General features: G+C 37.1%; 1 protein-coding gene across 1 annotated transcript; it reads right to left on the bottom strand.

The window, feature by feature from the left end:
- Positions 1–249: 249 nt before the first annotated feature.
- Positions 250–6,014, bottom strand: LOC125682973 (pro-neuropeptide Y-like). Its single transcript, XM_048923628.2, has 4 exons — positions 5,976–6,014; positions 2,585–2,765; positions 938–990; positions 250–776 (listed from the first exon to the last, which is right to left on the bottom strand). The coding sequence occupies exons 2-4, from the start codon at positions 2,758–2,760 to the stop codon at positions 721–723; spliced, it is 285 nt and encodes a 94-aa protein (XP_048779585.1). The 5' UTR covers positions 2,761–2,765; positions 5,976–6,014; the 3' UTR covers positions 250–720.
- Positions 6,015–27,678: the final 21,664 nt, after the last annotated feature.

Raw genomic sequence — 27,678 nt, 5'->3', positions numbered from 1 at the left:
TCATCGTGATACAACGTCAGGATGCGAACGTGAAAGATGCAAACAATTATAGAACGTGAACAGGAGGATAAGAACAACGTAAATTGTGAAGCGCCGCTGTTTGAAATTAGTTTACCATACAGCAAATGAATGGCTGACTTTCCCTTCTATTGGACTATTGTACACAGCCTTACATTCACTCCTGGTTGTTTTCACTTTTGTTTTTACTCCATTTTAAATTCACTGTTTTTATTACTAGATCATGGAAATCCTATAGTTATGTTATTTTCACTGTACTTTTAATTCCACTAATCTATTCATCAGCAAAAACTAAAACTTTCAAGAGTATACACAGAATTCATGATTTAAAACAAACGAACTTTTTTATAAGTTAACCAATCACAAGACATTGCTAAGACGAGATGACATATAGAATTGCCAATACAAGAAACTGTTTTCCGTTTTTCACCGTGGTATATCTACATGTGGGTGCGGAATGTAAGTAACTTTACAACTACAATACTCTGTACATAGTTTATTCTGGTCATTCAAACGTTTGCTTACTAAATCATGATGTCAGCTAAAGAGGTCACAAACAACAATGAACAGTCCAGGAAATTGTTGTTGAAGTTTTCAAGTTGTATTAAGTTTTCGGTATTCGTTTAAAGAACAGTGATATGCAAATCCGACAGCCAGGGAAAATTACTTTGGCAAAGAAAGTCCCTCGTGGAATGCGTCTGGTTACCACCACTGTGGCGCCACCATGTCAGATTTATCTCGACTGCTAAACAGATACCCTAAAAACGAATTAATGAAATTCAGAGTCAATTTGAAGCCATTTCCCGATCCCTAAACAATTCAATTAATGCATGGAAACGTGAAATTTTTATCCTGCCAAACATTATTCTATGACTTCCTTTGATATTTACATTGCAATAGATGATAATAATATAAATACCGTCGCCTTCATCCATGTCAGAAAATGAATATTCATTATTTCTTTTTCCAAATCTGTGAACATGCAAACATAGCATTATAATAATATACTTCATATATAAATCAACAGCTACCACGTTACGTGCACAAGTCTTGGACATTAATAAATAATATATGATTATTGAACTCAAGTTGGGTGTAAAATATCGTGAGCATGTCTTAATTGCCATTGGGAAAACAGATCTGAAGATTTTTCTGTAGACCACGTGATTTTCTTTTTCAGTCATCGTACTTATTTCATTTCCTGTTGATTGACTGATTTGTCACGTTAATGTTCCTACTGTACAAATTCAAGAATAGTCAACAGAAGGTTTTCTTACTGGGCTGATTTGTGAACAATGTTTTTCGTCCCTTCAAGAATTGTTCACTCATACCAAGACCTCACCAGCTTTTGGTGAAGTACCACATTTACCTATGTGTAGCGCTCAGAGCCGTAGCAGTGAGGGTTCTTTAACGTGCCAATGTCTGCCTCGAAACGCGACCTCCGTTTTTAAGGTCATATCCAAAAGACCCGTGATTCTCTACTAATACCAAACGTTTGGTGAAGGAGCAATCACTTATGCCTATGTTTACATCTTAGTTTTGACACGGTCATGGCACGAGTGGGGCTCGAACCTACGGTCTCTCTAAATAATTTCGTTTAAAGCAGACGATCAAATGTTTGGTGAAAATTTCTGGTACGTTGGTAACGATCAGCACGACATGAAGCGAATGGTCAAGTAATGAGGCTGAAGAATGAATTGATGTAAAACTACTTTCCATTGATAACAGTTTTCTCTGTGTGGTGTACCTCCTTTAATTATAAGGGTGACCTCATAGAAAAATACATCATTAACACATGTTGCCATAGCTCATAATGAAAATCTAAAGATATCGAACATTGGTCAATCTCATAAATCCTATAAAGAATACAAAACTAAGAGTAGGGCAAACACGGGCCCCTGAATACCTCAGATGTGGGATCAGACAAACACGGGCCCCTGAAAATACCAGAGGTGGGATCGGGTGTCCAAGAGGAGTAAGCATCCCCTGTTGACCGGTCACACTCGCCGTGAGCCCTATATCTTGATCAGGTAAACAAAGTAATGCGTAGTCAAAAGATCAATATAAGAACGGCCTAATAATTGATATGAAACACGCCAGACAGCATTTAACATAATGAAGGTTGTATTTGCAAATTAGATCATAATAATGGCCATAGAATTTGCAAAATGCTGACTTTAAACAAGACTGTTGAAACATTAACTTATTTGTCAGTAGCCTCGGTTTAAAGATTGATCACATGCATAACATGTTCTGTGCATCATTTAATACAAAATTCCGTAGGATATTTAGCTGACAAAACAAGCATCTCTTTCGAAAGGACCTGAATGTTTGTTTCGGTGTCAATAGCGGTCACGTGGTTTGAGATTAAAGCACTATTGCTTACAAAGCTTACTATATAAAACAAGTAAAGGATATGTTACCTTATACTTGACAATATATTCTGTTCGGGTGAACTATGCTTTTGTGAGTAGCATTATTAAAATGGGATATTTTGTATTTAAGCAGCAGGTGATTTACTTTCAGAGAGCAGAACAATAAGGATGAATATTTCAATATCTATTACCTCGGTCTACCCACTATGGCGTAATAGTCATTCAGAGCTTTCAGGTATTTGCGGAGCTGTGCTGGACTCCTGAATGCGGACGGTCTGCTAGGGGGAGACAAGGAGTCATTTCCGAACGCTGTCCACACACAAAGTAGTGCCACTACTAACACGAGGAGCAGAGAGTACGTTTGCATAATAACTGAAACGGAAAATTAATGTATATCACAAGCATGCGCACTATGTGAAATTCTTTTTAAGATAACTTTGTTGAAATTATGCGTGCAAATAAAGTATGTACGTATTGCACACAATGGAAATGTAGATCATAGAAATTAAAGCCTAGAATCATTTGGAAGGGCGTATAATTATTAAGAACGAGATCTATTGAGAAATCATATAAAAGTGAGGGTTGTTTTTTTCCTTTTTACATTTTATCCTATGGTAATACTAATTTTGGGAGTATACAACGAAGTAAAATATTTTTAAAAACATGTAATAATAAGGCATACAAAATCAAAAGCTGCCGGAAAAAAAGTCAAGTAAATTTAAAGTTGCAGAAGTAAAATGCTATATGTTAGATCTCCTAGTATAGGTTGGGACATCCCTTGTAAGAAATTAAAGGACGTGCATCTCGGGCTCCTTTGTTTTCCGTCACAGCCCTGATGACTAGTTTTCCTCTGATTTCTGAGGAATTCCGTCACAGCCCTGATGACCAGTTTTCCTCTGATTTCTGAGGAATTCCGTCACAGCCCTGATGACCAGTTTTCCTCTGATTTCTGAGGAATTCCGTCACAGCCCTGATGACCAGTTTTCCTCTGATTTCTGAGGAATTCCGTCACAGCCCTGATGACCAGTTTTCCTCTGATTTCTGAGGAATTCCGTCACAGCCCTGATGACCAGTTTTCCTCTGATTTCTGAGGAATTCCGTCACAGCCCTGAGCAATAGAAGGGAGTGTTTGTATTGTGTGTCTACTAGTAACTACAATAGTAATTTCCTTAAAACTCGTAATTGCGAACATTGCATTGGAGCACTTGTCGTGATAGAATATTCACACTAGATAACGACATCACTGCTTTGCTAATTACAATTTATTAAGACGTAATGTTCTTAATTATCCCTGCAGTTCTTACGACACGCAAGAAGACGATTATAACTTAATCTTTTTGCTACAGATAGTCCATTCTTAGAAACAATCTGTTTTCATAAATTATTCAGACTACTCAAAACAATCACTAGTAACTGTCGATAAGCATCTCTTTCTTTGAGGCTATGATATTTGACTTGAGTGATGACAACCTTTTTATTCAGTAGTTCACATCTCTTTCTTTGAGGCTATGATATTTGACTGAGTGATGACAACCTTTTTATTCAGTAGTTCACAGATGATAAATCCCAATTATCTTTATACATCTGTATATTCTAAAATATAAAGGGTTGCCATTGTTTTTTTTAAACATGTATTTATATATCACCTATCTTATTTGTTTAGTTGCGATCTATTGTAATGGTTATATACACATTGGGAGGAGAGAAAAAATAAGATATGTTCAAATCAAAGGATGCCTACCAAAGATAACGAAATCTTGCTACACGGTTTATGTGGTAGAAATATTTGACAGTCTTTAAAACTTCCTCAAATTTCACTGAATTCTATTCGAAAACAATATTTTCCGTTCAGAACTACTTTATCCTTTTGACATGTATATGATAGGCAGATAGGCCCTATCTTGTTATTAATTGTTTAATTGATTTAAAAATGTTTGATTCTGATTAAGGAGAACGATTACATATTCGGACATACGATGACGGACTTCCGGTTTGTGGGTTGGTTGGCTGGTTGTTTGTTGGGGGGGGGGGGGGGTTGTGGGTTGTGGGGTGTGTTTTTTGGTGGGGGTCTGTGAGAACATTTTATATTAAAATTAGGAAGAGTCATCTTTAATATTAAATTATTACTGACTGGCGATTTGTTTGTTTAATAACTGTGAACATTGTTTTTCGCTTCATACATATTTCCGCTAATTTCGCTGCAATCTGATTTTTTTTTATATCCCATACCAGTTAACTTTATCTAAATAATAACCACTACAGAAGGTCATAATGGGGGAAAATCTTAAAGATTAAACACCGCTGCTTTGGAGTTGTTATTTGGGGGGGGGGGGGGGGGGGTATTACCTACCTGTTGAATGCCTGATGTTAGACAAACCAAATGCATATGTAGGTGAGCATAACAGTTCTATTTTTCGACGGGTGTTGGATCGCAGCTAATCGGATAGCTCGGAATTCTTCGATTATATAATGAATTGTTGTATTGTAGGGTGTTTGTCATGTACTAGAGTTAAAAGATACCTCTCAGTAATGAATGAACACTTTTATTACTACCTTCGTCGTCACTTATTCATTAGTAAATAATTAGGCAAAGGGGCAAGTCTGATTAATTCATTTTTCAACTTCAACAATCTTTCTGTATGCATGTTAAATGCTAAATCAGTTGATTAAGGGGAGGAAATTAACACTCCTATACTAGAGTAATAAAATACATGAAAAACAGATATCAGGAAGCAGCGATGCAAGTTAAATAAGGTCAACTTTTTAATCAAAATTATTTCGTAATCTTAAATTTACAAGATGACTGGTAATTGGAGAAACAAACGGTGCATTGATCCCTTAAAGCCTACTTTAGTGGGAGAATACAATTCTTATAGTCAGATTAACGATATTACATGTAGCACAAAAAAAAACCAAATTATGTCTGAGAGAGAAGACAAATTATTTCTGGATGAAATAGCTCAATAGAAACAGTGGGTTAATTTGTTTGAATAAGACTTATAGGAAATGGAACAAAGACGCACAAATAAATTCTGTGGTTTCAACAGTTTTCGTCGAAAACCTGTAAAAATCAAATGATGGACAAAGCGTGATTTGCGGTTGTAGTTCTCCACGAAACTATAATCTTTAGAAACGACGAAATTTGATGCCCACGAAAACATGAAATCGCAATTGGTGTAATCAGAAGATATTGCAGCATAAAAGACATATACATTGTTCGAAATTGTTCTTTTGTGAAATAGGAGTCCTCTATACTCTGAATGAGGGCTTTTTACAATCACAATGTTGAAAATCCTTGACAAATATGTAAATTGATAAAATAGCAGTAACAGAATGTAAGACTTTTTCTCTATTAAGCATCTTAAACGTATTATCATTTTACTTGAAAGGGTTTATTGCATAATTAAAGTTCATGCTAAGTTAAGGGATTTTTCTGATAAAAGAATCTATCAACTACAGAAAAAATGGAGGCAAGATCGAGTTCCTCAAATATTCATTCTTAATAATAATATAAAAAGATAATATCCAAATAACAGCAAAATTAGAAAACGACAAATTGGTAAGTATGAGAAGTTTATTTACCTTCAATGTGTTCCTCTTGAGACGGCTGTTCTAAGTGAAAGACCACACAATTCCATGGAAGTTTTAACCTTAAGAAAACCATGACGTCATTATGATTATCCAAAGTTTCCTACTGCTACGGGTTCTTTGTAAACGTATTTGCATGGGAGTCCGGTAATTAATTTTTGTGAATATTCATGAACTTCATTACTATTTGTAAAATTTTGCTTTTCTCCAATCCCACTTACCAATTAAGGAGAGATTTTGACGCACATCTAAAATGGACGACCATCGCTTTAATCGGAGGCACCCCGCCATGGAGTTGTTCTCCGTATTGAGTGATTTGTAAGCACTGTAAAGCGACATGTCAAGAGCAGTCTGCTTGAAGCCAAAATGACGATTCAAAACACTGACACTAGTTCCTGTAATTTGCAACTGTTTGGCCGGTGTGCTGTGGCGCTGACGGGTGGCTGTCTATCTAGTTTGCATTTCTTGATGAGACTGCTCACCGGTGGAAATGATGAAAAAAAAACCACAATGGTTATTTATTTCTTCTTTGTGCTCAAACGTTAAATTGTTTCCAAAAAAAAGGTCATGAAGTAATATTTTGACCATCATTGTCTATCTTATATTTATTGCGCAAAACCAAGTTTATAAACCAGCAGGTATAATTATCTTGAACACTTTAATTCGGAGTCATTGACGCGCTGGAGTACATCACGTTACATAAAGTGCAGTTTCGATATATGGCGCTTTATAATACAATGTCTACTAACATCAAGCCACTGCAATTTGGTCTGGCTTCGATGATCCTTGAAAAATGATATTAAAAACCGTCCATGTAAACATTTCTCTATAATTTTTTTTAAAAGTTTGTAGATGTGTATTTTTGGTTCAGTATATACACAATTACAACACGCGTCATAACGATTGGAGCACGTTGGTTTAATTAGGTGTGTACGTTTATCGCTCGACCACGTAAACACCTACATTTGTAGTAAGGTGAAAACTATTGTCGTATTGAAAACTACCGTGAACACTTGCAATTTTCCTACACAAATCTTTCATCGTTTGTATACTTTTGATATATCACTTTTGCAAACAAAATATTCATCGAGTGCTTTTTAAAATCGAGCTCGAACTCTTGGTACATGTAAATCACATTGACTGTTACTTTCGAGAATGCAAAAGTTTACATGGATATGTGCTGCAAACATTGCCACATCAATTGTAATTGCATTTAATTCTCAGAACGAACACACCTTACACAACGAAATGACTTACCCACAACGCTAGCTTTCATTCATCTTTAGACGACGAAATTACCTACCCACAACGATAGCGTTCATTCATCTTTAGACGACGAAATTACCTATCCACAATGCTAGCTTTCATTCATCTTTAGACGACGAAATTACCCACCCACAACGATAGCTTTCATTCATCTTTACACGACGAAATTACTACCCACAACGCTAGCTTTCATTCATCTTTAGACGACAAAATTACCTACCCACAAAGATAGCTTTCATTCATCTTTAGACGACAAAATTACCTACCCACAACGATAGCTTTCATTTATCTTTAGACGACAAAATTACCTATCCACAACGATAGCTTTCATTCATCTTTAGACGACGAAATTACCTACCCACAACGCTAGCTTTCATTCATCTTTAGACGACGAAATTACCTACCCACAACGCTAGCTTTCATTCATCTTTAGACGACGAAATTACCTACCCACAACGCTAGCTTTCATTCATCTTTAGACGACGAAATTACCTACCCACAACGCTAAATTTCATTCATCTTTAGACGACGAAATTACCTACCCACAACGCTAGCTTTCATTCATCTTTAGACGACGAAATTACCTACCCACAACGCTAAATTTCATTCATCTTTAGACGACGAAATTACCTACCCACAACGCTAGTTTTCATTCATCTTTAGACGACGAAATTACCTACCCACAACGCTAAATTTCATTCTTCTTTACACGACGAAATTACCTACCCACAGCACTAGCTTTCATTCATCTTTAGACGACGAAATTACCTACCCACAACGCTAGCTATCATTCATCTTTTCATTGCTTTTTTAAATATAATTATACAGAGTGTTGTCATATCGCCAAGTGATGCAATTATTACTCCAACAATGTGAAAATTGTAAAATGCCTGTATTGATACTTATCTGTTGACGGTTCACGTTGAAAATTTCACCCACTGTGTTACTGGGTTTCATTGTCGGTCTTTAGACATATCTTTTCATTTCCTAGTTGGAAAACGTAAAAGTTTTAATTGTTATATGATGGCATATTAGAATAAAGATCAAATAGGAAAGAGACTTATTTTCTTTTTCTTTTCTTTTTTAAAGAAAAAGTTACGTTAGACATTTAAAATGGTCTTAAGAGTGGTAGAAAGTTGAAAATAGTATACCTCTGTTGCTTTGTCAGTTACGACTTATTCCCATAATTTTGAAAATCTTATCTTGCTATGATTTAGTTTTACTGGAGACAAAAGTCAAAATACGTACTTTCATTATTTTTTTTTTTAAGATGAAAGAATAAAATGTTCTTTACGACATTAGTCGCCATGAACTAGTTTTTCACTGGTAAATCGCGAAGTAAAGTCGACGCGAAAAAAAGTTGGTTTTCAGTATCTTACAATTTGTCTTAATGATGACAAAAATTCATCCTCAAGTTGACTTGTCAAGAAGCCGAAGCTTGTTTTTTGATACAGCTCATGAGTATGAAAACGACATGGTCAATTATTTCATAACTGACGAAAAATTATACTAAAATATGGTGTTAGTGCTGACCCGATATAATGCTGGAAATAGTCTTCACAACACACAAATGTCTGTCATTAAAAAGGTGAGTAAAAGGAAAATTACCCCCAAATTACCCATTTCCCATACACAGCTAATTATGATGTTTTGCACGTTGTCAAATCAATATGGACTCGGTTGCGCAACCCCTTGACTAAACTTTACCAGTGGTTAAATACCTTATTTAGCTATCTCTGCAAAATAGCAATATACTTAACTTTGAACAAAAGTTAGCCACTGTTTACTAGGCAATTTAATCAATGGTTAACTTTTGAGTAACAATTTAACCAGTGACTACAAGTTAACCAGTGGAAAGGAAATTTAACCACTGGTTAAACTTAACCCAGGTTTAAAATCAAAACGCAAAATAAATGAGCTATAACGCAAATTAAAGACGATAACGCGAACTGAAGGCGTATTAACAACAATATTCCATGATCACCTGCATACGGTGTTTATTTCTTTTAACTGAATCGATACGCAAAAGCTTGTTCTGCATATGATCATATATAATTTGCGAAATTTTGACAGTATTTTAATGAGACTGTTGAAACCCCTGTAACATCAACTTGTTTGTCATTAGCCTGCATCGATTTAAAAACTGATCATATGCATAGCAAGCTCTTGTGTATCGAATCAGTTAAGAGAAATAGTTTCTTCTTCTCGTGTAGAGGCTTTGAATAAATTCTACCTCATAAAATATTTCTTTACAAAAACTGGTCAGCTAACAGAGGAGCACAATTTGTGCCCATGGGAATTCCAACAGACTGTTGGAAGACCTGATCACCATAGTCTACGAACATATTGTCAATGAGGAACTCCGGCATATTTTTAATATCAACTTCAGAGTACTTGTGCATGGAATCAGAGTGGCGTTTAACAAAGTAATTTTTTGGATGACTGATCACTAGATATTTATATTTCCTTTTCCCATATATATCGAAGAATCAACTGTCTATGATGTAAAAAAAAAAAAAAAAAAAAAAAAAAAAAAAAAAAAAAAAAAAAAAAGTCTAGTCCTTAATTCATCATCAGAAATGGTCGTTTAAAGTGTTGAAAAGTAATACATTTTGATGATGTTGATTTGAGAAAAGTTTTGTGATTTCAAATTTACTGATCAACTTAAACCTAAAGTTCTTTAGAATTTTTTAGAACCCTCATTTGATTTAGAACACTTCTGGTATATGTTGTGGCACAGTACATTTGAAGTTTTTCCTTCACAGATTTTAGTGAGGAGCAAAGATAGAGGCTTGGTACAACACTTACTAGATCCAGCAATGTGTCTTTGTAGGGTTTTCATAAAATCTAGGAATCTAAATAAATATAGATACAGTAACTCATATTCATTCGTCCCATTGACTGGGATATCAAATGTGTTTAAACCTGAAGCATTTCGTATTTTGTAGCATTTCATCTTTTGAAAGGGCAGTTGGAGTATACATGTACGTAAGATTACCAAAATGTGGAATTAATGCCAAATTCGTTTAAAATACAGTTGTAATAGTGAACCTTACAAACAAAGCCTATGTTGTACAATTTTGTCAGCTTTTTTTTTCATATTTAGCCCATCGTCTGGCATAATCTCTAACGGATTTTTTTTATAATAGAGATGAAGTGCTGTAAGACCAAGATTCTGAATTTAGGACCTTTTAAAATAAGTGATTTCAGGTCCTCATTTTCAACTACATTAACATCAACAGTAATGACATGTCCAGCTAAAATGTAATAGGAATTCTGGGAAACAGGGTTACTTTTTTCAGAGAAAAACATGGTTTTGGTCCCATTTTGCTCCCAGGGTAAAATTGTAAATTCCGAAACCTTATTGTACATCTACAGTACATCACCTAACATATTCCAAAATATTAATTGGTTGCTGCTTAAAATATGAAATAAAAGAGGAGTTGGAGGAAGATTGATTGATTGAATCTTGTTTAACGTCCCTCTCGAAAAAATTTCACTCATATGGAGACGTCACCAAGACCGGTGAAGGGCTTCAAATTTAGGCCTATGCTTGGCGCTTACGGTCTTTGAGCAGTGAGGGTTCTTTAGCGTGCTACAACAACATGGGACATTCGTTTTTAAGGTCATCTCCGAGGACCCGTGACATTCACACCTGATACCGAACGTTTGGCGATGGAACTGTCGCTATCTGTTTTAGCGACTTAGGTTTGTCGCGGCCGGGATTCGAACACCGACCTTCCACATGCGGGGCAACGCTTTACCTCTAGACCACCGTGGCGGTTAGTTGGAGGAACAAGAAAGAGTGACAGGGTACCATTATTGCACAGGTAAAGGACAACACCAATTACCTTCCAAAAGATGATTTAGCTACAGTGTAAAATGTAAGACGAGTTCCGAGAACCAGGTTTCTGTAGAAAAAACGTCGTTTGTCGACTCTCATTTAGCCCCCAGGGTGAAATTGAATATTCCGAAACCCTATTGCACCACCAATCATTTTCCAAAAGTTGAGTTGGATATTGCGTAAAATGTATGAAGAGTTTTGGGAACCAGGTTTTATTTTTATATTTACAAAAAACATAGATTTTTACTGCCATTTTGCCCCCATGTTGAAATTGAAACTTCTTAAACCTTATTGCACACCTACATGACACCATCTATCATATTCCAAAACATTAATTGGTTACTGCTTTAACTAAAAGAGGAGTTGGAGGTGAAAGAAAATGTGACAGACGGACGAACGGACCAGATTACTCTATATACGATTACAATATACACGAACATTCTTCAGAGACTGCGTGTACAATAATGACATAGGTAGTGATTGCCCCCTCGCCAAACGCCCGGCATCAAAAAGTGATAATCACGGGTCTTTCGGATATGACCTTAAGGCGTTGGCGTGTTAAGGAACCCTCACAAATACAGCCCTGGGCGCTAAACATAGGTCTAAATTTGTGGTACTTCATCTACAACTGGTGACGTCTCAATAAGAGTGAAAAAATTTTCGACGGGACGTAAAACAAATAAACAACCATAAAAAATTATACAATGTACATGTAAATAGTAAAAGTATTAGGAAAAATAACAATCAATGTGCATTGTTTTAATTATGAGAGGAAATTCGGTCTACTATGTGATCATATATAGTGATTACGCTGCAAATTAAGACAAAATTTGAAATGAATCACAAGTACATATAATTTGTATCTGATCTAGTGAAATTTCAATATCCTTTGGTGAACCATCTTCGCAAGCCAAGCGTCCAATTTGCTTACTAATTTCCCCCTTGGGGGATTTAGTCGCATTTCTAAGCTTCAAAATATCGTGCTTTGACTTTCCAAAGCATCCAATGAAATCGCACCATACACATAGTTTGGTTTGAGTAATGGCGGCCCCCATTGTCGCCTTTGCCATGTGATTTTGTCTAAAAACAGAAAGACGGACGATTTTCAGAAGGTTTTGGGGTTTGCGATCAATTTCTAGAGACATTCGATCATGTACCTCACCCAGATTACGATAAAGGACGGTATGTGCTAGAATAAACTGAACAAACTCAGCAAAATTGAGTACGATATCAAAGCAAAAGTAGAAACATTGAAATCTGAAAGGCATGATTTACACCTTATCCGAAAGGTGACATAGGCGCACAGCAAGTGTGCACACAGAAATAAAAATAAAAAAACAAAAAAACATTTTATTGTTCCTATCTGTCAACTCCATTTACATACACATGTAACAGAAATTATGATGCGTTATCTGATTGGTTAGATTTTGTTTTCGTCAAGAACGATAACTCGCTCGATCCGTTAGATGGCAGTTCAGTCGCAACTAAATTCACCAATGCGGAGATGACAGTAAGCGAATCGGACACTTGGCTTGTGAAGATGTTGGTGAACAGCATTATCCACTGTTCTATGTCTCAAAAGAATGTATACATGCATTCAGTAGCTGTTGCATTCAAAATGTAATATCTCACTGACTGCGTCCTATCAATATCTAAAGAATCCATCCACAACCAGGTAAATAAAAAGAAAGTTTTATGTGCGGGCGTTGACCAGGGAGGTCATTTGCTGGGGAAATTGGCGGTGGCATTGACGCGAATGAAGGAAATTCTTTATTAGAGTATAATGTAAGAGCTTGTAGTAATCCACCCCTTGATTCAGCAGGTATGTATTTACACGTGAATGGCTGAACACAACTAAGATTTTCCGGTATACTTAATTAATACGAAATGGTTATTACTACAATATCCGTCTCTCATTTTCAGAGCTGAAAGAAATTTTTCGATAGATCGCATTCATTTAGGTCATACAATCGACTAAACATGGTTAGGATTTAATGTCTTCTCAGCTCCTTATTTTTCCTAAGCCTTTCCTCGCTGAAGAAATAAACTAAAGTGACGTCATACTATATTTACATTTCTAATGTTTTTACAAACTTCGATATCTTTACATGTATGAATTGAAATGATGGCCGACGTGTGTATGAATCGTGATAAATATGACTATTTTAACGACTGAGAATATTCGGACAGAAATGAAAAAATGTTAACATAAAAACGAAATTTCATTTTTGAAAATACATGAGAGTATGAACTGCAACTGTAACTTTTCAGAACGCGAAATAGAAGTTATATGATACAAATCCCAAATACTGAGACTTTTAATTTTATAAAGGAATTCATGATTTTACGCAAGATTTGTGATAAATGAAATACTTTTTTCTGAGAAATAATTATTTTTGACACAAAATATTCCAAAGATCTCAAATTAACTAAATTGAAAAGAAAGCACGTTGCTTCCAAACGTTTGATATCAGCAAGTACACAGGAAAACGCACACTAGCTGTGTCATTACACAGGAAAGCGCACACTAGCTGTGTCATTTTCAGTAAGGATTTCCCACCAGAGAATCGTGTTGCTTTTCGCAGTTTTCTTATTGATTTTGAGGATGTCGTTTTATAATAAGTGTTACGCTATGCAAACTGATTTGTTTTCGGTAAGTTAGCGGTATATTTGGATTGGTTTGGTTTGAACGCATTTTGTATTATATGATGTGATTACAAGGGGATCGGGAACAAGTTCTGAACTTCATACGGTATATTTGTTCAAAGATAATTTAAAAACTACGTTCTCGAAATCAGCAAAACAGATCTGTTTACGCGTGTGGAAGCATCTTTATGTGATTGACATTTACAGTACTTAATAATTTCCTATGACATCGACAATGTCCTGGCAGGACCCCCACCCCCACCCCACCCCCTGATGTTGTTGATTGCCGTTGTATCTCGGACAGATTGACGACAATGCGAATCAGCGATTGTTTTGACATTGGAATTTTGAGATGTGTTAAGAATTTATCGTATTAATCCAATTCAATCATTTGCCTTTCTTTCATTTTTTTTACTTAACTTATGCACCTGTGCATATTTCAAAATATTACATTTACTCTTTAATCCCGTGATAAAATGCATTAGAGAGTTTTGAAGTAGGGACTATATTTGCTTATAAATGCAAAGACCGAATCACTATAAATCTGTTAGGCATATGAACACTGTCGAGCATGTCTACATCTCGGCCCACAGGAACCAGTGATTTTGTAATAATAGTATGGGTCTATACCATACCACTTACTCATAAAATTATCATTACCACTTATTAGGAGGACGGTATGGTATAGATCCCTACTATTTTAAATGTTTAAACCCAGTTCAGATCGTACGATTTGATATATTTTTTATTAAGTTGATGTCTATGATATTCAATTGAAAATCAATTCAAGAATTGGACTATTATATTTTTTCAGCGTTGCGCACTCTTTTCTTTTACGTTATCATCACACTTTTCAATGCATCAATTTCATGGCTGTTCCGTTAATCGCTACTTACCCAAAGAATTAGGTGGGGGATTTAAAAATATAAATAAAAAATGCACACGTTAAAAAAAGTTTCGAAAATGTAAATATAAGCAAAGAATTATTATTTTTTGAAAATGTAGTCTCATAACAGCAACGGTGTGTGCAAACAAATTTTCATAACGCGCTAACAGGCGTTACTCAATTGGTATGCACACACCGTTGCAGTTATGAGACTACATCTTTCAAAAAATAGTAATTCATTGCTTAAATGAATTAAAATTTTAAATCTTTTCCCTTTTACACACGCATACAATCGTTTAAATATGGTGTCCGGATAGGGCCATTTGCAAAAGCGTGACTGCGCGTTAGTCACAACACGCCGTCACGCCAACAAGCAACGTGCAGACAAGCAACGCGCCTTCGCGCTCTCACGCCAACAAGCAACGCGCCTTCGCGCTCTCACGACAACAAGCAACACACCTTCGCGCCGTCACGCCAACAAGCAATACGCCTTCGTGCCGCGTTGCTTGTTGTCGTGAGAGCGCGAAGGCGCGTTGCTTGTCTGCGCGAAGGTGCGTTGCTTGTTGGCGTGAGAGCGCGAAGGCGCGTTACTTGTTGGCGTGACGGCGTGTTGTGACTAACGTGCAGTCACGCTTTCGCAAATGGCCCTATCCGGACACCATATTTAAAGACCATGTTCTCTTCACACAATTTTTCTCTGTGCTTCCTGAACAGATGTCACTCTAGAGGGAGAATAACATTAGCGCTGAAGGCCTAGCGTCTCTGATTCATTCCAATTTCAGTCAGGTAACAATAGCCCAGCCCTACACAGCCCTACAGGTCCTTGTCTCCGTGGAATATAGACAGGAAGGCATGGATCACCAGTATTTTTATTCTGTATATAAGGAAGTTAGTTCCTGAGCTTTTGAGCGCAGGATTCTACAACTAAGTATTTAGTGGTTCAATACTGATCCCATTGGTGCAAACATATTACACATCTAATACTGAACCCTATCCAGTTGAAAATCTTTGTGTCAATTAAAATTTTGATAGGGTTTGGCAGGGACTATATTTTGTGGCGGGAGAATTGATTGATCAAAATGTTCTAAATCTGCACGATATTAGTTTTATCCAATATATCTTCTATTTTTACACTCCTGTACCTGTATTTCAGTTTTATAATCTATGATACAAGTAGTTTAGACTTGGAACTAGTTGTGATTTATTAGATTTGGTCGATATATTTTCCAAACAGAACATCGATTCATTAAAAAAATCTAAATTGATTTACTTGAAAATTTATTTTAAAAATTAGTATTTTCGCCTAATACATGTATGTCCAATTTGATATCTTGAATTTTTTCGCATCTAAGTGCAAAAAATGTCATTTATTTCCGTTACTTATATCAAACTTTTTTTTATCTGTATTGTTAGAAGGCATGATTATGTATAGATCTTATATAATAATTGAGTTGTGTTGTTAGAGGACATGAATATGTATATATGTTATGTAATGATTGAGTTGTGTTGCTTATGTTGTTTTGACACCAACAGACATTTATCAAGTTAAAAAATATTTTCAGTAAATGTTAAGTGCAAAAAGGTCACGTTTAAAACACTGTAGCTCAATGACAAGCACTATGACCCCGGTTCCTAATTCTCCTTCAATGTAGAAATCAAAACTACACTTTAAAAAGTTGACAATACTGCAAAACTAATTACCGGTAAGGCGCGAACCGCTTTAACTGCCTCAAACATCAGTGCATTAGCCAATTAAAATGCAGATTACAAAACAGTTACATTAGAGTTACAATGCCTCGAGTAATTTGGCCTATGAACATTGATCTTTTGACTTGAAAATAAATACTTTTACGAATTGCAAGTGTACATCTCTCTCTCTCTCTCTCTCTCTCTCTCTCTCTCTCTCTCTCTCTCTCTCTCTCTCAATAATAATATTATGAAGTGAATACTTTCATACGAATATACATGATAGATACGTATTGGTCTTCAGATTAATATTTTATAAAGTTGTCATTATTTTTAAGGGAGCGGGGCACTGAAATAATTTATGTTAGGCAGTACATCAAGAATCATGTAACTCTGTTTTATTCAGTATACAATGTACCATTACTTTCTGTATTATACTGTGTTTTATTCAGTATACAATGTACCATTACTTTCTGTATCATACTGTGTTTTATTCAGTATACAATGAACCATTACTCTCTGTATCATACTGTGTTTTATTCAGTATACAATGAACCATTACTTTCTGTATTATACTGTGTTTTATTCAGTATACAATGAACCATTACTTTCTGTATCATACTGTGTTTTATTCAGTATACAATGTACCATTACTTTCTGTTTCATACTGTGTTTTATTCAGTATACAATGAACCATTACTTTCTGTATCATACTGTGTTTTATTCAGTATACAATGTACCATTACTTTTTGTATCATACTGTGTTTTATTCAGTATACAATGTACCATTACTCTCTGTATCATACTGTGTTTTATTCAGTATACAATGAACCATTACTTTCTGTATCATACTGTGTTTTCTTCAGTATACAATGAACCATTACTTTCTGTGTTATACTGTGTTTTATTCAGTATACAATGAACCATTACTTTCTGTATTATACTGTGTTTTATTCAGTATACAATGAATCATTACTTTCTGTATTATACTGTACTTTATTCAGTATACAATGAACCACTGCTCTCAATGTTATATTGTGTTTTATTCAGTATACAATGAACCATTACTTTCTGTATTATACTGTGATTTATTTAGTATACAATGTACCATTATTTTCTGTATTATACTGTGTTTTATTCAGTATACAATGAACCATTACTTTCTGTATCATACTGTGTTTTATTCAGTATACAATGAACCATTACTTTCTGTATTATACTGTGTTTTATTCAGTATACAATGTACCATTACTTTCTGTTTCATACTGTGTTTTATTCAGTATACAATGAACCATTACTTTCTGTATCATACTGTGTTTTATTCAGTATACAATGAACCATTACTTTCTGTATCATACTGTGTTTTATTCAGTATACAATGAACCATTACTTTCTGTATCATACTGTGTTTTATTCAGTATACAATGAACCATTACTTTCTGTATCATACTGTGTTTTATTCAGTATACAATGTACCATTACTTTTTGTATCATACTGTGTTTTATTCAGTATACAATGAACCATTACTTTCTGTATCATACTGTGTTTTATTCAGTATACAATGTACCATTACTTTCTGTATCATACTGTGTTTTATTCAGTATACAATGAACCATTACTTTCTGTATCATACTGTGTTTTATTCAGTATACAAGGAACCATTACTTTCTGTATTATACTGTGTTTTATTCAGTATACAATGTACCATTACTTTCTGTATCATACTGTGTTTTATTCAGTATACAATGAACCATTACTTTCTGTATCATACTGTGTTTTATTCAGTATACAATGAACCATTACTTTCTGTATCATACTGTGTTTTATTCAGTATACAATGAACCATTACTTTCTGTATCATACTGTGTTTTATTCAGTATACAATGAACCATTACTTTCTGTATCATACTGTGTTTTATTCAGTATACAATGTACCATTACTTTTTGTATCATACTGTGTTTTATTCAGTATACAATGAACCATTACTTTCTGTATCATACTGTGTTTTATTCAGTATACAATGTACCATTACTCTCTGTATTATGCTATGTTTTATTCAGTATACAATGAACCATTGCTCTCAATGTTATACTATATTTTATTCAGTATACTATGAACAATTACTTTCTGTATTATACTGTGTTTTATTCAGTATACAATGAACCATTACTTTCTGTATTATACTGTGTTTTATTCAGCATACAATGAACCATTACTTTCTGTATTATACTGTGTTTTATTCAGTATACAATGAACCATTCCTCTCAATGTTATACTGTGTTTTATTCAGTATACAATGTACCATTACTTTCTGTATTATACTGTGTTTTATTCAGTATACAATGAACCATTACTTTCTGTATCATACTGTGTTTTATTCAGTATACAATGAACCATTACTTTCTGTATTATACTGTGTTTTATTCAGTATACAATGAACCATTGCTCTCAATGTTTTTCTGTGTTTTATTCAGTATACAATGAACCATTGTTCTCAATGTTATACTGTGTTTTATTCAGTATACAATGAACCATTACTTTCTGTATCATACTGTGTTTTATTCAGTATACAATGAACGATTACTTTCTGTATTATACTGTGTTTTATTCAGTATACAATGAACCATTACTTTCTGAATCATACTGTGTTTTATTCAGTATACAATGTACCATTACTTTCTGTATCATACTGTGTTTTATTCAGTATACAATCAACCATTACTTTCTGTATCATACTGTGTTTTATTCAGTATACAATGAACCATTACTTTCTGTATCATACTGTGTTTTATTCAGTATACAATGAACCATTACTTTCAGATCATACTGTGTTTTATTCAGTATACAATGTACCATTACTTTCTGTATTATACTGTGTTTTATTCAGTATACAATGAACCATTACTTTCTGTATCATACTGTGTTTTATTCAGTATACAATGAAACATTACTTTCTGTATCAAACTGTGTTTTATTCAGTATACAAGGAACCATTACTCTCTGTATCATACTGTGTTTTATTCAGTATACAATGAACCATCACTTTCTGTATCATACTGTGTTTTCTTCAGTATACAATGAACCATTACTTTCTGTATTATACTGTGTTTTATTCAGTATACAATGTACCATTACTTTCTGTATCATACTGTGTTTTATTCAGTATACAATGAACTATTACTCTCTGTATCATACTGTGTTTTATTCAGTATACAATGAACCATTACTTTCTGTGTTATACTGTATTTTATTTAGTATACAATGTACCATTACTTTCTGTATCATACTGTGTTTTATTCAGTATACAATGAACCATTACTTTCTGTGTTATACTGTATTTTATTCAGTATACAATGTACCATTACTTTCTGTATCATACTGTGTTTTATTCAGTATACAATGAACCATTACTTTTTGTATTATACTGTGTTTTATTTAGTATACAATGTACCATTACTTTCTGTATCATACTGTGTTTTATTCAGTATACAATGAACCATTACTTTCTGTGTTATACTGTATTTTATTCAGTATACAATGTACCATTACTTTCTGTATCATACTGTGTTTTATTCAGTATACAATGAACCATTACTTTCTGTATCATACTGTGTTTTATTCAGTATACAATGAACCATTACTTTCTGTTTCATACTGTGTTTTATTCAGTATACAATGAACCATTACTTTCTGTTTCATACTGTGTTTTATTCAGTATACAATGTACCATTACTTTCTGTATCATACTGTGTTTTATTCAGTATACAATGTACCATTACTTTCTGTATTATACTGTGTTTTATTCAGTATACAATGTACCATTACTTTCTGTATTATACTGTGTTTTATTCAGTATACAATGAACCATAACTTTCTGTATCATACTGTGTTTTATTCAGTATACAATGTATCATTATTTTCTGTATCATACTGTGTTTTATTCAGTATACAATGTACCATTACTCTCTGTATCATACTGTGTTTTATTCAGTATACAATGTACCATTACTTTCTGTATCATACTGTGTTTTATTCAGTATACAATGAACCATTACTTTCTGTATTATTCTGTGTTTTATTCAGTATACAATGAATCATTATTTTCTATATTATACGGTGTTTTACTAGTATTCAGTGTACAGATTGTAAGTGGTTTGTAAAACGAAATTATAATTTATACAATCCCATTATAATTACAATTTGTACAAAATAACTTGTAGATAATTAATAAGCTGTGTTTGAAATAGTCGAACAATTAATGTCAACAAGGAGTGTCGGTTTCAGGTTGTCGATTCATGCTTCATTCAATTATATACATCACTATCACTGTCGTTTTTCCGACGTATAAACAGGACCAGTCAACCATCTGCATCAATGGGTCTGTCTCCTTTATGACGTATTACAACTTGGTAACAACATCAGCAATGATACAAAATTAATCTCAAAAAGTACAGAGGATTTAATGAATAAGTTTAAAGAGGTCTTGTTGACTTACGTAGGTCTGACAAACGCAATGCCTGAACGATGAATTCAGTGGATAGTATTGGGTTTCTGTCGGTACAATCGAGAACATCAAATTCAGGCTACTAGTTACACGATATACCTCATATATATTAATAAAACTATACTGGACATAAATTTTAAATTATAACTGATGGCGGGTGTGACGGGTTGATTACTCCTAGACACCTTAACCCACCTCTGTACGCACAGGGGCCGTGTTAACTCTTAACCCACCTCTGGTATACCCAGGGTCCGTGTTAACTCTTAACCCACCTCTGGTATACCCAGGGTCCGTGTTAACTCTTAACCCACCTCTGGTATGCCCAGGGTCCGTGTTAACTCTTAACCCACCTCTGGTATGCCCAGGGTCCGTGTTAACTCTAAACCCACCTCTGGTATGCCCAGGGTCCGTGTTAACTCTTAACCCACCTCTGGTATGCCCAGGGTCCGTGTTAACTCTTAACCCACCTCTGGTATGCCCAGGGTCCGTGTTAACTCTTAACCCACCTCTGGTATGCCCAGGGTCCGTGTTACCTCTTAACCCACCTCTGTATGCCCAGGGTCCGTGTTAACTCTTAACTCACCTCTGTATGCCCAGGGTCCGTGTTAACTCTTAACCCACCGCTGGTATGCCCAGGGTCCGTGTTAACTCTTAACCCACCTCTGTATGCCCAGGGTCCGTGTTAACTCTTAACCCACCTCTGGTATGCCCAGGGTCCGTGTTAACTCTTAACCCACCTCTGGTATGCCCAGGGTCCGTGTTAACTCTTAACCCACCTCTGGTATGCCCAGGGTCCGTGTTAACTCTTAACCCACCTCTGGTATGCCCAGGGTCCGTGTTAACTCTTAACCCACCTCTGGTATGCCCAGGGTCCGTGTTAACTCTTAACCCACCTCTGTACGCCCAGGGTCCGTGTTAACTCTTAACCCACCTCTGTATGTCCAGGGTCCGTGTTAACTCTTAACCCACCTCTGTATGCCCAGGGTCCGTGTTACCTCTTAACCCACCTTTGTATGCCCAGGGTCCGTGTTAACTCTTAACCCACCTCTGTATGCCCAGGGTCCGTGTTAACTCTTAACCCACCTCTGGTATGCCCAGGGTCCGTGTTAACTCTTAACCCAACTCTGTATGCCCAGGGTCCGTGTTAACTCTTAATCCACCTCTGGTATGCCCAGGGTCCGTGTTAACTATTAACCCACCTCTGGTATGCCCAGGGTCCGTGTTAACTCTTAACCCACCTCTGTACGCTCAGGGTCCGTGTTAACTCTTAACCCACCTCTGGTATGCCCAGGGTCCGTATTACCTCTTAACCCACCTCTGGTATGCCCAGGGTCCGTGTTAACTCTTAACCCACCTCTGGTATGCCCAGGGTCCGTGTTAACTCTTAACCCACCTCTGTATGCCCAGGGTCCGTGTTAACTCTTAACCCACCTTTGGTATGCCCAGGGTCCGTGTTACCTCTTAACCCACCTCTGTATGCCCAGGGTCCGTGTTAACTCTTAACTCACCTCTGTATGCCCAGGGTCCGTGTTAACTCTTAACCCACCTCTGGTATGCCCAGGGTCCGTGTTAACTCTTAACCCACCTCTGGTATGCCCAGGGTCCGTGTTAACTCTTAACCCACCTCTGGTATGCCCAGGGTCCGTGTTAACTCTTAACCCACCTCTGGTATGCCCAGGGTCCGTGTTAACTCTTAACCCACCTCTGGTATGCCCAGGGTCCGTGTTAACTCTTAACCCACCTCTGTACGCCCAGGGTCCGTGTTAACTCTTAACCCACCTCTGTATGTCCAGGGTCCGTGTTAACTCTTAACCCACCTCTGTATGCCCAGGGTCCGTGTTACCTCTTAACCCACCTTTGTATGCCCAGGGTCCGTGTTAACTCTTAACCCACCTCTGTATGCCCAGGGTCCGTGTTAACTCTTAACCCACCTCTGGTATGCCCAGGGTCCGTGTTAACTCTTAACCCAACTCTGTATGCCCAGGGTCCGTGTTAACTCTTAATCCACCTCTGGTATGCCCAGGGTCCGTGTTAACTATTAACCCACCTCTGGTATGCCCAGGGTCCGTGTTAACTCTTAACCCACCTCTGTACGCCCAGGGTCCGTGTTAACTCTTAACCCACCTCTGGTATGCCCAGGGTCCGTATTACCTCTTAACCCACCTCTGGTATGCCCAGGGTCCGTGTTAACTCTTAACCCACCTCTGGTATGCCCAGGGTCCGTGTTAACTCTTAACCCACCTCTGGTATGCCCAGGGTCCGTGTTAACTCTTAACCCACCTCTGTACGCCCAGGGTCCGTGTTAACTCTTAACCCACCTCTGTATGCCCAGGGTCCGTGTTAACTCTTAACCCACCTCTGTACGCCCAGGGTCCGTGTTAACTCTTAACCCACCTCTGTATGCCCAGGGTCCGTGTTAACTCTTAACCCATCTCTGTATGCCCAGGGTCCGTGTTAACTCTTAACCCACCTCTGTATGCCCAGGGTCCGTGTTAACTCTTAACCCACCTCTGTATGCCCAGGGTCCGTGTTAACTCTTAACCCACCTCTGGTATGCCCAGGGTCCGTGTTTACTCTTAACCCACCTCTGGTATGCCCAGGGTCCGTGTTAACTCTTAACCCACCTCTGGTATGCCCAGGGTCCGTGTTTACTCTTAACCCACCTCTGGTATGCCCAGGGTCCGTGTTAACTCTTAACCCACCTCTGTATGTCCAGGGTCCGTGTTAACTCTTAACTTACCTCTGTATGCCCAGGGTCCGTGTTACCTCTTAACCCACCTTTGTATGCCCAGGGTCCGTGTTAACTCTTAACCCACCTCTGGTATGCCCAGGGTCCGTGTTAACTCTTAACCCACCTCTGTATGCCCAGGGTCCGTGTTAACTCTTAACCCACCTCTGGTATGCCCAGGGTCCGTGTTTACTCTTAACCCACCTCTGGTATGCCCAGGGTCCGTGTTAACTCTTAACCCACCTCTGTATGTCCAGGGTCCGTGTTAACTCTTAACCCACCTCTGTATGCCCAGGATCCGTGTTACCTCTTAACCCACCTTTGTATGCCCAGGGTCCGTGTTAACTCTTAACCCACCTCTGTATGCCCAGGGTCCGTGTTAACTCTTAACCCACTTCTGTAAGCCCAGGGTCCGTGTTACCTCTTAACCCACCTCTGTACGCCCAGGATCCGTGTTAACTCTTAACCCACCTCTGGTATGCCCAGGGTCCGTGTTAACTCTTAACCCACCTCTGGTATGCCCAGGGTCCGTGTTAACTCTTAACCCACCTCTGTATGTCCAGGGTCCGTGTTAACTCTTAATTCTATATTCTTTAAGGGATTTTTTTTAAAAAGATTGATCCGTGTTCGTTATCTTCACCTTTTCATTGAGAAGACTTGATTAAGTGTCGGAAATAGCAAAATTGTGCTTCAACATCAAATGTCGCAACTAATGATCAGTTTATTATAAAAAGATTGTAGATGACAGGAACATATCATGAAGATTGGAGGAAAGCCAATGTAGTTCTTATCTACAAAAAATGCAAGAAACATGACATCAAACCGAAGGCCCGTTTCATTAGCATCGATAGTCTGCAAGTTATTAAACCACATGATTCACAGTTCCATCATGGGGTATTTTGACCATCATTAAATATTACCGGTATGTAACGACCAACATAGATTTTGTGCCCAAAGATCATGTTTCAACTACTCATTACCATCAACAATATCGCAAGTTACATTGAAGAACAAAACCGGACGGACATTACACTCAATTGAAATAAGGCGTCCCATACAAAAATAAAGTAAAACAGATGCATAAAATGGCCTTTTGTGTTTTATATGGAAAATATCCGAGAACCAAACGACGTTTAAACCGATACCCAGTAGGCTTCCATATATTTTCATCGAGGCGTGCGTTTTTAAACATCACGAGACTATCACGTGACATTGTATATTTAGAACCAACAAAAATTATTGTGATAATTACAAAAGTGCAACGATATCGGTTATATGCAGGCCGACCCTTTTAATATTGAAAAACAAAGCCTCCTTTACATTAACTGAGAAATTTTGGGAGCAAGTTCTCCGATAGAAGGAAATTTAAAATGCATCTAATGCAGCATATTTTTTAATTTTCGAGAGTATGCAAGAGATTATCAGATGCGGAAAGGGGTTTCTTTTTGTGTCAGAAGTTGTTCTCAACACTTTTCTGATATATCAATGTAATAAGAATATAAATATATAAACATCAAGCACCACCATACACTGTACATCGTTGCAGTTTTACATTACTGCAGCTGGTCGCAATAATTTTGTAAATTAAACGCAGTGCTAATCCGAATCAGGAGAATATGTAGGGTCGATTTCAAGGTAATAATATAAAATGAACATCACCTTCGTGCAAACTAGATATGATAAATGCAGAATAATTTGATATGAAAAAGAAATAATATATGATTATATGATAACCATTTGACAAGAAATGTTTTCATGTATACTGCTTATCACTTGATAACGGTAGTAAATAACGACATACTATTATGACACTTTCCCCGCCATACAACTGTTAGAACTTGTACGTCGTGACGTCGTTTTTATTGTGACGTCATATGGTGCGAAGTGCACTGAGGTACATTTATATACAGCACTGTAATTGTTTTCGGGAAGCTTTAACTGAACTGAGCACTGTTAGACTTTGACAAGGTCCCACACAAGACTCCTACTTACGCTAGAGTATTACAGAGTAGGAAGTGACATCCTTAGCAAGATTTAAGATTTCTCGACACATCGGTCATAATAGGTTGTCCTAGAAATCCTTACATCTTAACTCCATTGATGTTGTTTATGGGATACAACAAGGGACAGTAATAGGCCCTCCGCTCTTCATGTCCCTTATCAACAACATATATTCTTAAAGTCAGCCTTCTTTTCAGGAAAATATGTAGTAGAGAGGATGGGACAAAACTCAAAGTTGACCTAAAAAAACCAGTAGAGTGGGAAAAGAGATAGCAAATAAGCTTCTATCCAATAAAATGTACAGTCATCCACATATGTAGGAAACCCATAGACACATACTACACTCTCCCTGGCCATATTCCTGATGTAGATACATGTAGCAGTGGAAGGTATTGGAGAGTCACCGTCAGTAACACATTCAAATGGAAAGAGCACATTGACATACATACGAGGGCGAGTCAATAAGTACCCAGTCTAACTTATTACCTCTTCTTTTTCGATGTAATTGGCCTCTAGTGTGGTGCTCTTAGACCAACGGTGTTCAAGTGCCATAAGCCCAGAACTGAAAGTCAGGGTCCTCTCCATTGACCCTCTCCCCAACTGTCGTCACGACTTCTTCGTCAGACCGGAAATGACGTCCAGGGATATCCTTCTTCAAGTTTGGGAATAGGTCAGACGAATAGGCAGGATGTGGTATTAATTCATGCCCGTTTTGCTCTACAGCATCCATTGCAACTTTGCAAGTGTGGACTCTCGCGTTGTCCAGTTGCAGCAAAACACGTTTAGAGAGTTTACCTCAGTGTTTTTCACGGATGGCGGATCTCAGCTGGTCTAGCAAGTTTGCATAGTACACTCCAGTTATTGTACTCCTTTTGGGTAAAAAGTCCAACATAATAACGCCTGTTACGTCCCAAAATACTGTGGCCATCACCTTGCCAGCAGATGGTTGCGTCTTGAACTTCTTTGGCCTTGGGGACCCAGGCCCTACCCACTGACGACTCTGAGCTTTATACTCTGGCTCATAATATTGAATCCAAGTCTCATCTACAGTCACCAGACGCAAAACAAAATCATCTTTTCACCTAAAACGCTTCAGCAAGGCACTGCATACGGAGGCTCTGGTTGCCATTTGCTCATCGCTAAGGGATATGGGGACCCAACAATCTGTTAGCTTGCGCATACCTAATCATGTAAGATTGTTGAATTCCTACCATGTGAAATGTCTAATGCTTGCGCTATGTCTTCCACCTGAATTTGCCTATCGGAGAATACCAGATCCCAAACTTTCTTCCACATTTCTTCGTCAGTGGCATCTAGTGGGCGTCCAGATCTGGCTTCATCAAAAGATGTTCTACAGTGTTTGAATTCCCCATCCCAGAATTTAACCTGAGTACAAGATGGTGCAGAAGACCCATAAACTTCGGCTAACTTGACGTGTATTTCCTTGTCTGTTCTACCTTTTAAATACAAGTACCAAATTATAGCACGGTGCTCAACTTTAGATGAAAAGCATGCTTTTGCATCACCAGTCATGTTTAACATTCAATATCTTATTAAAGAATGACTCGATGCGCGTGCAATTGTGTACCCAGGTATAAAACGTATTGAAACAAGGCATGAAAATCGTGACCGTCATTGTCAATCGGAAATGGAATAGGCTGGTTACTTATTGACTCGCCCTCGTAACACCAGAGGTAAACGTCTCTGAACACCGACATTTTTCAGAGGAAACTTCAAACACAACACAAGCCACAGCCTACACCGCTCTAGGAAGGAATGCATCAACTGACTGAGATCCCCACCAAAGAACAACAGTAAGAGCATCAGAGGGGGTTCAGAGGAGGTAAGAGAGATTTGTCTTCAACTGCTTCACCAACACATCCCCTGTACATGTAATGAACTTCATGGACCAACTAGGATGAAAACCTCCAAGCATGATGACAAACAAAAACAAAAAACCAGACTCGTCATGTGCTACAATATAACTCCTCAATACAGAGGAAGTTGCACTTCAGAGGACTCTAGAACCAGAATGAGCAGAACCTGAAACAGGACCAAGCTAAGAAGGACATCAACCACCACTACTTCCTCCCTAGATCCATCAAAGATTGGAATTCATTGCCAGAAGAGATGA

Source organism: Ostrea edulis, chromosome 6 (assembly GCF_947568905.1).
Source record: "Ostrea edulis chromosome 6, xbOstEdul1.1, whole genome shotgun sequence".
Classification (NCBI taxonomy): domain Eukaryota; kingdom Metazoa; phylum Mollusca; class Bivalvia; order Ostreida; family Ostreidae; genus Ostrea; species Ostrea edulis.
Note: the sequence above shows the minus strand (reverse complement) of the source record. Positions and strands in the feature narration are given on the sequence as shown.

Excerpts from the sequence above, each read along its gene's own strand:
- LOC125682973 (XM_048923628.2), bottom strand. The coding sequence starts at position 2,760 with ATGCAAACGTACTCTCTGCTCCTCGTGTTAGTAGTGGCACTACTTTGT. Across the intron at positions 991-2,584 it reads GCCATAGTGGGTAGACCGAG|ATTTGGAAAAAGAAATAATG; the intron begins GTAATAGATATT and ends GCATGTTCACAG. Across the intron at positions 777-937 it reads TGACATGGATGAAGGCGACG|GGTATCTGTTTAGCAGTCGA; the intron begins GTATTTATATTA and ends ATTCGTTTTTAG.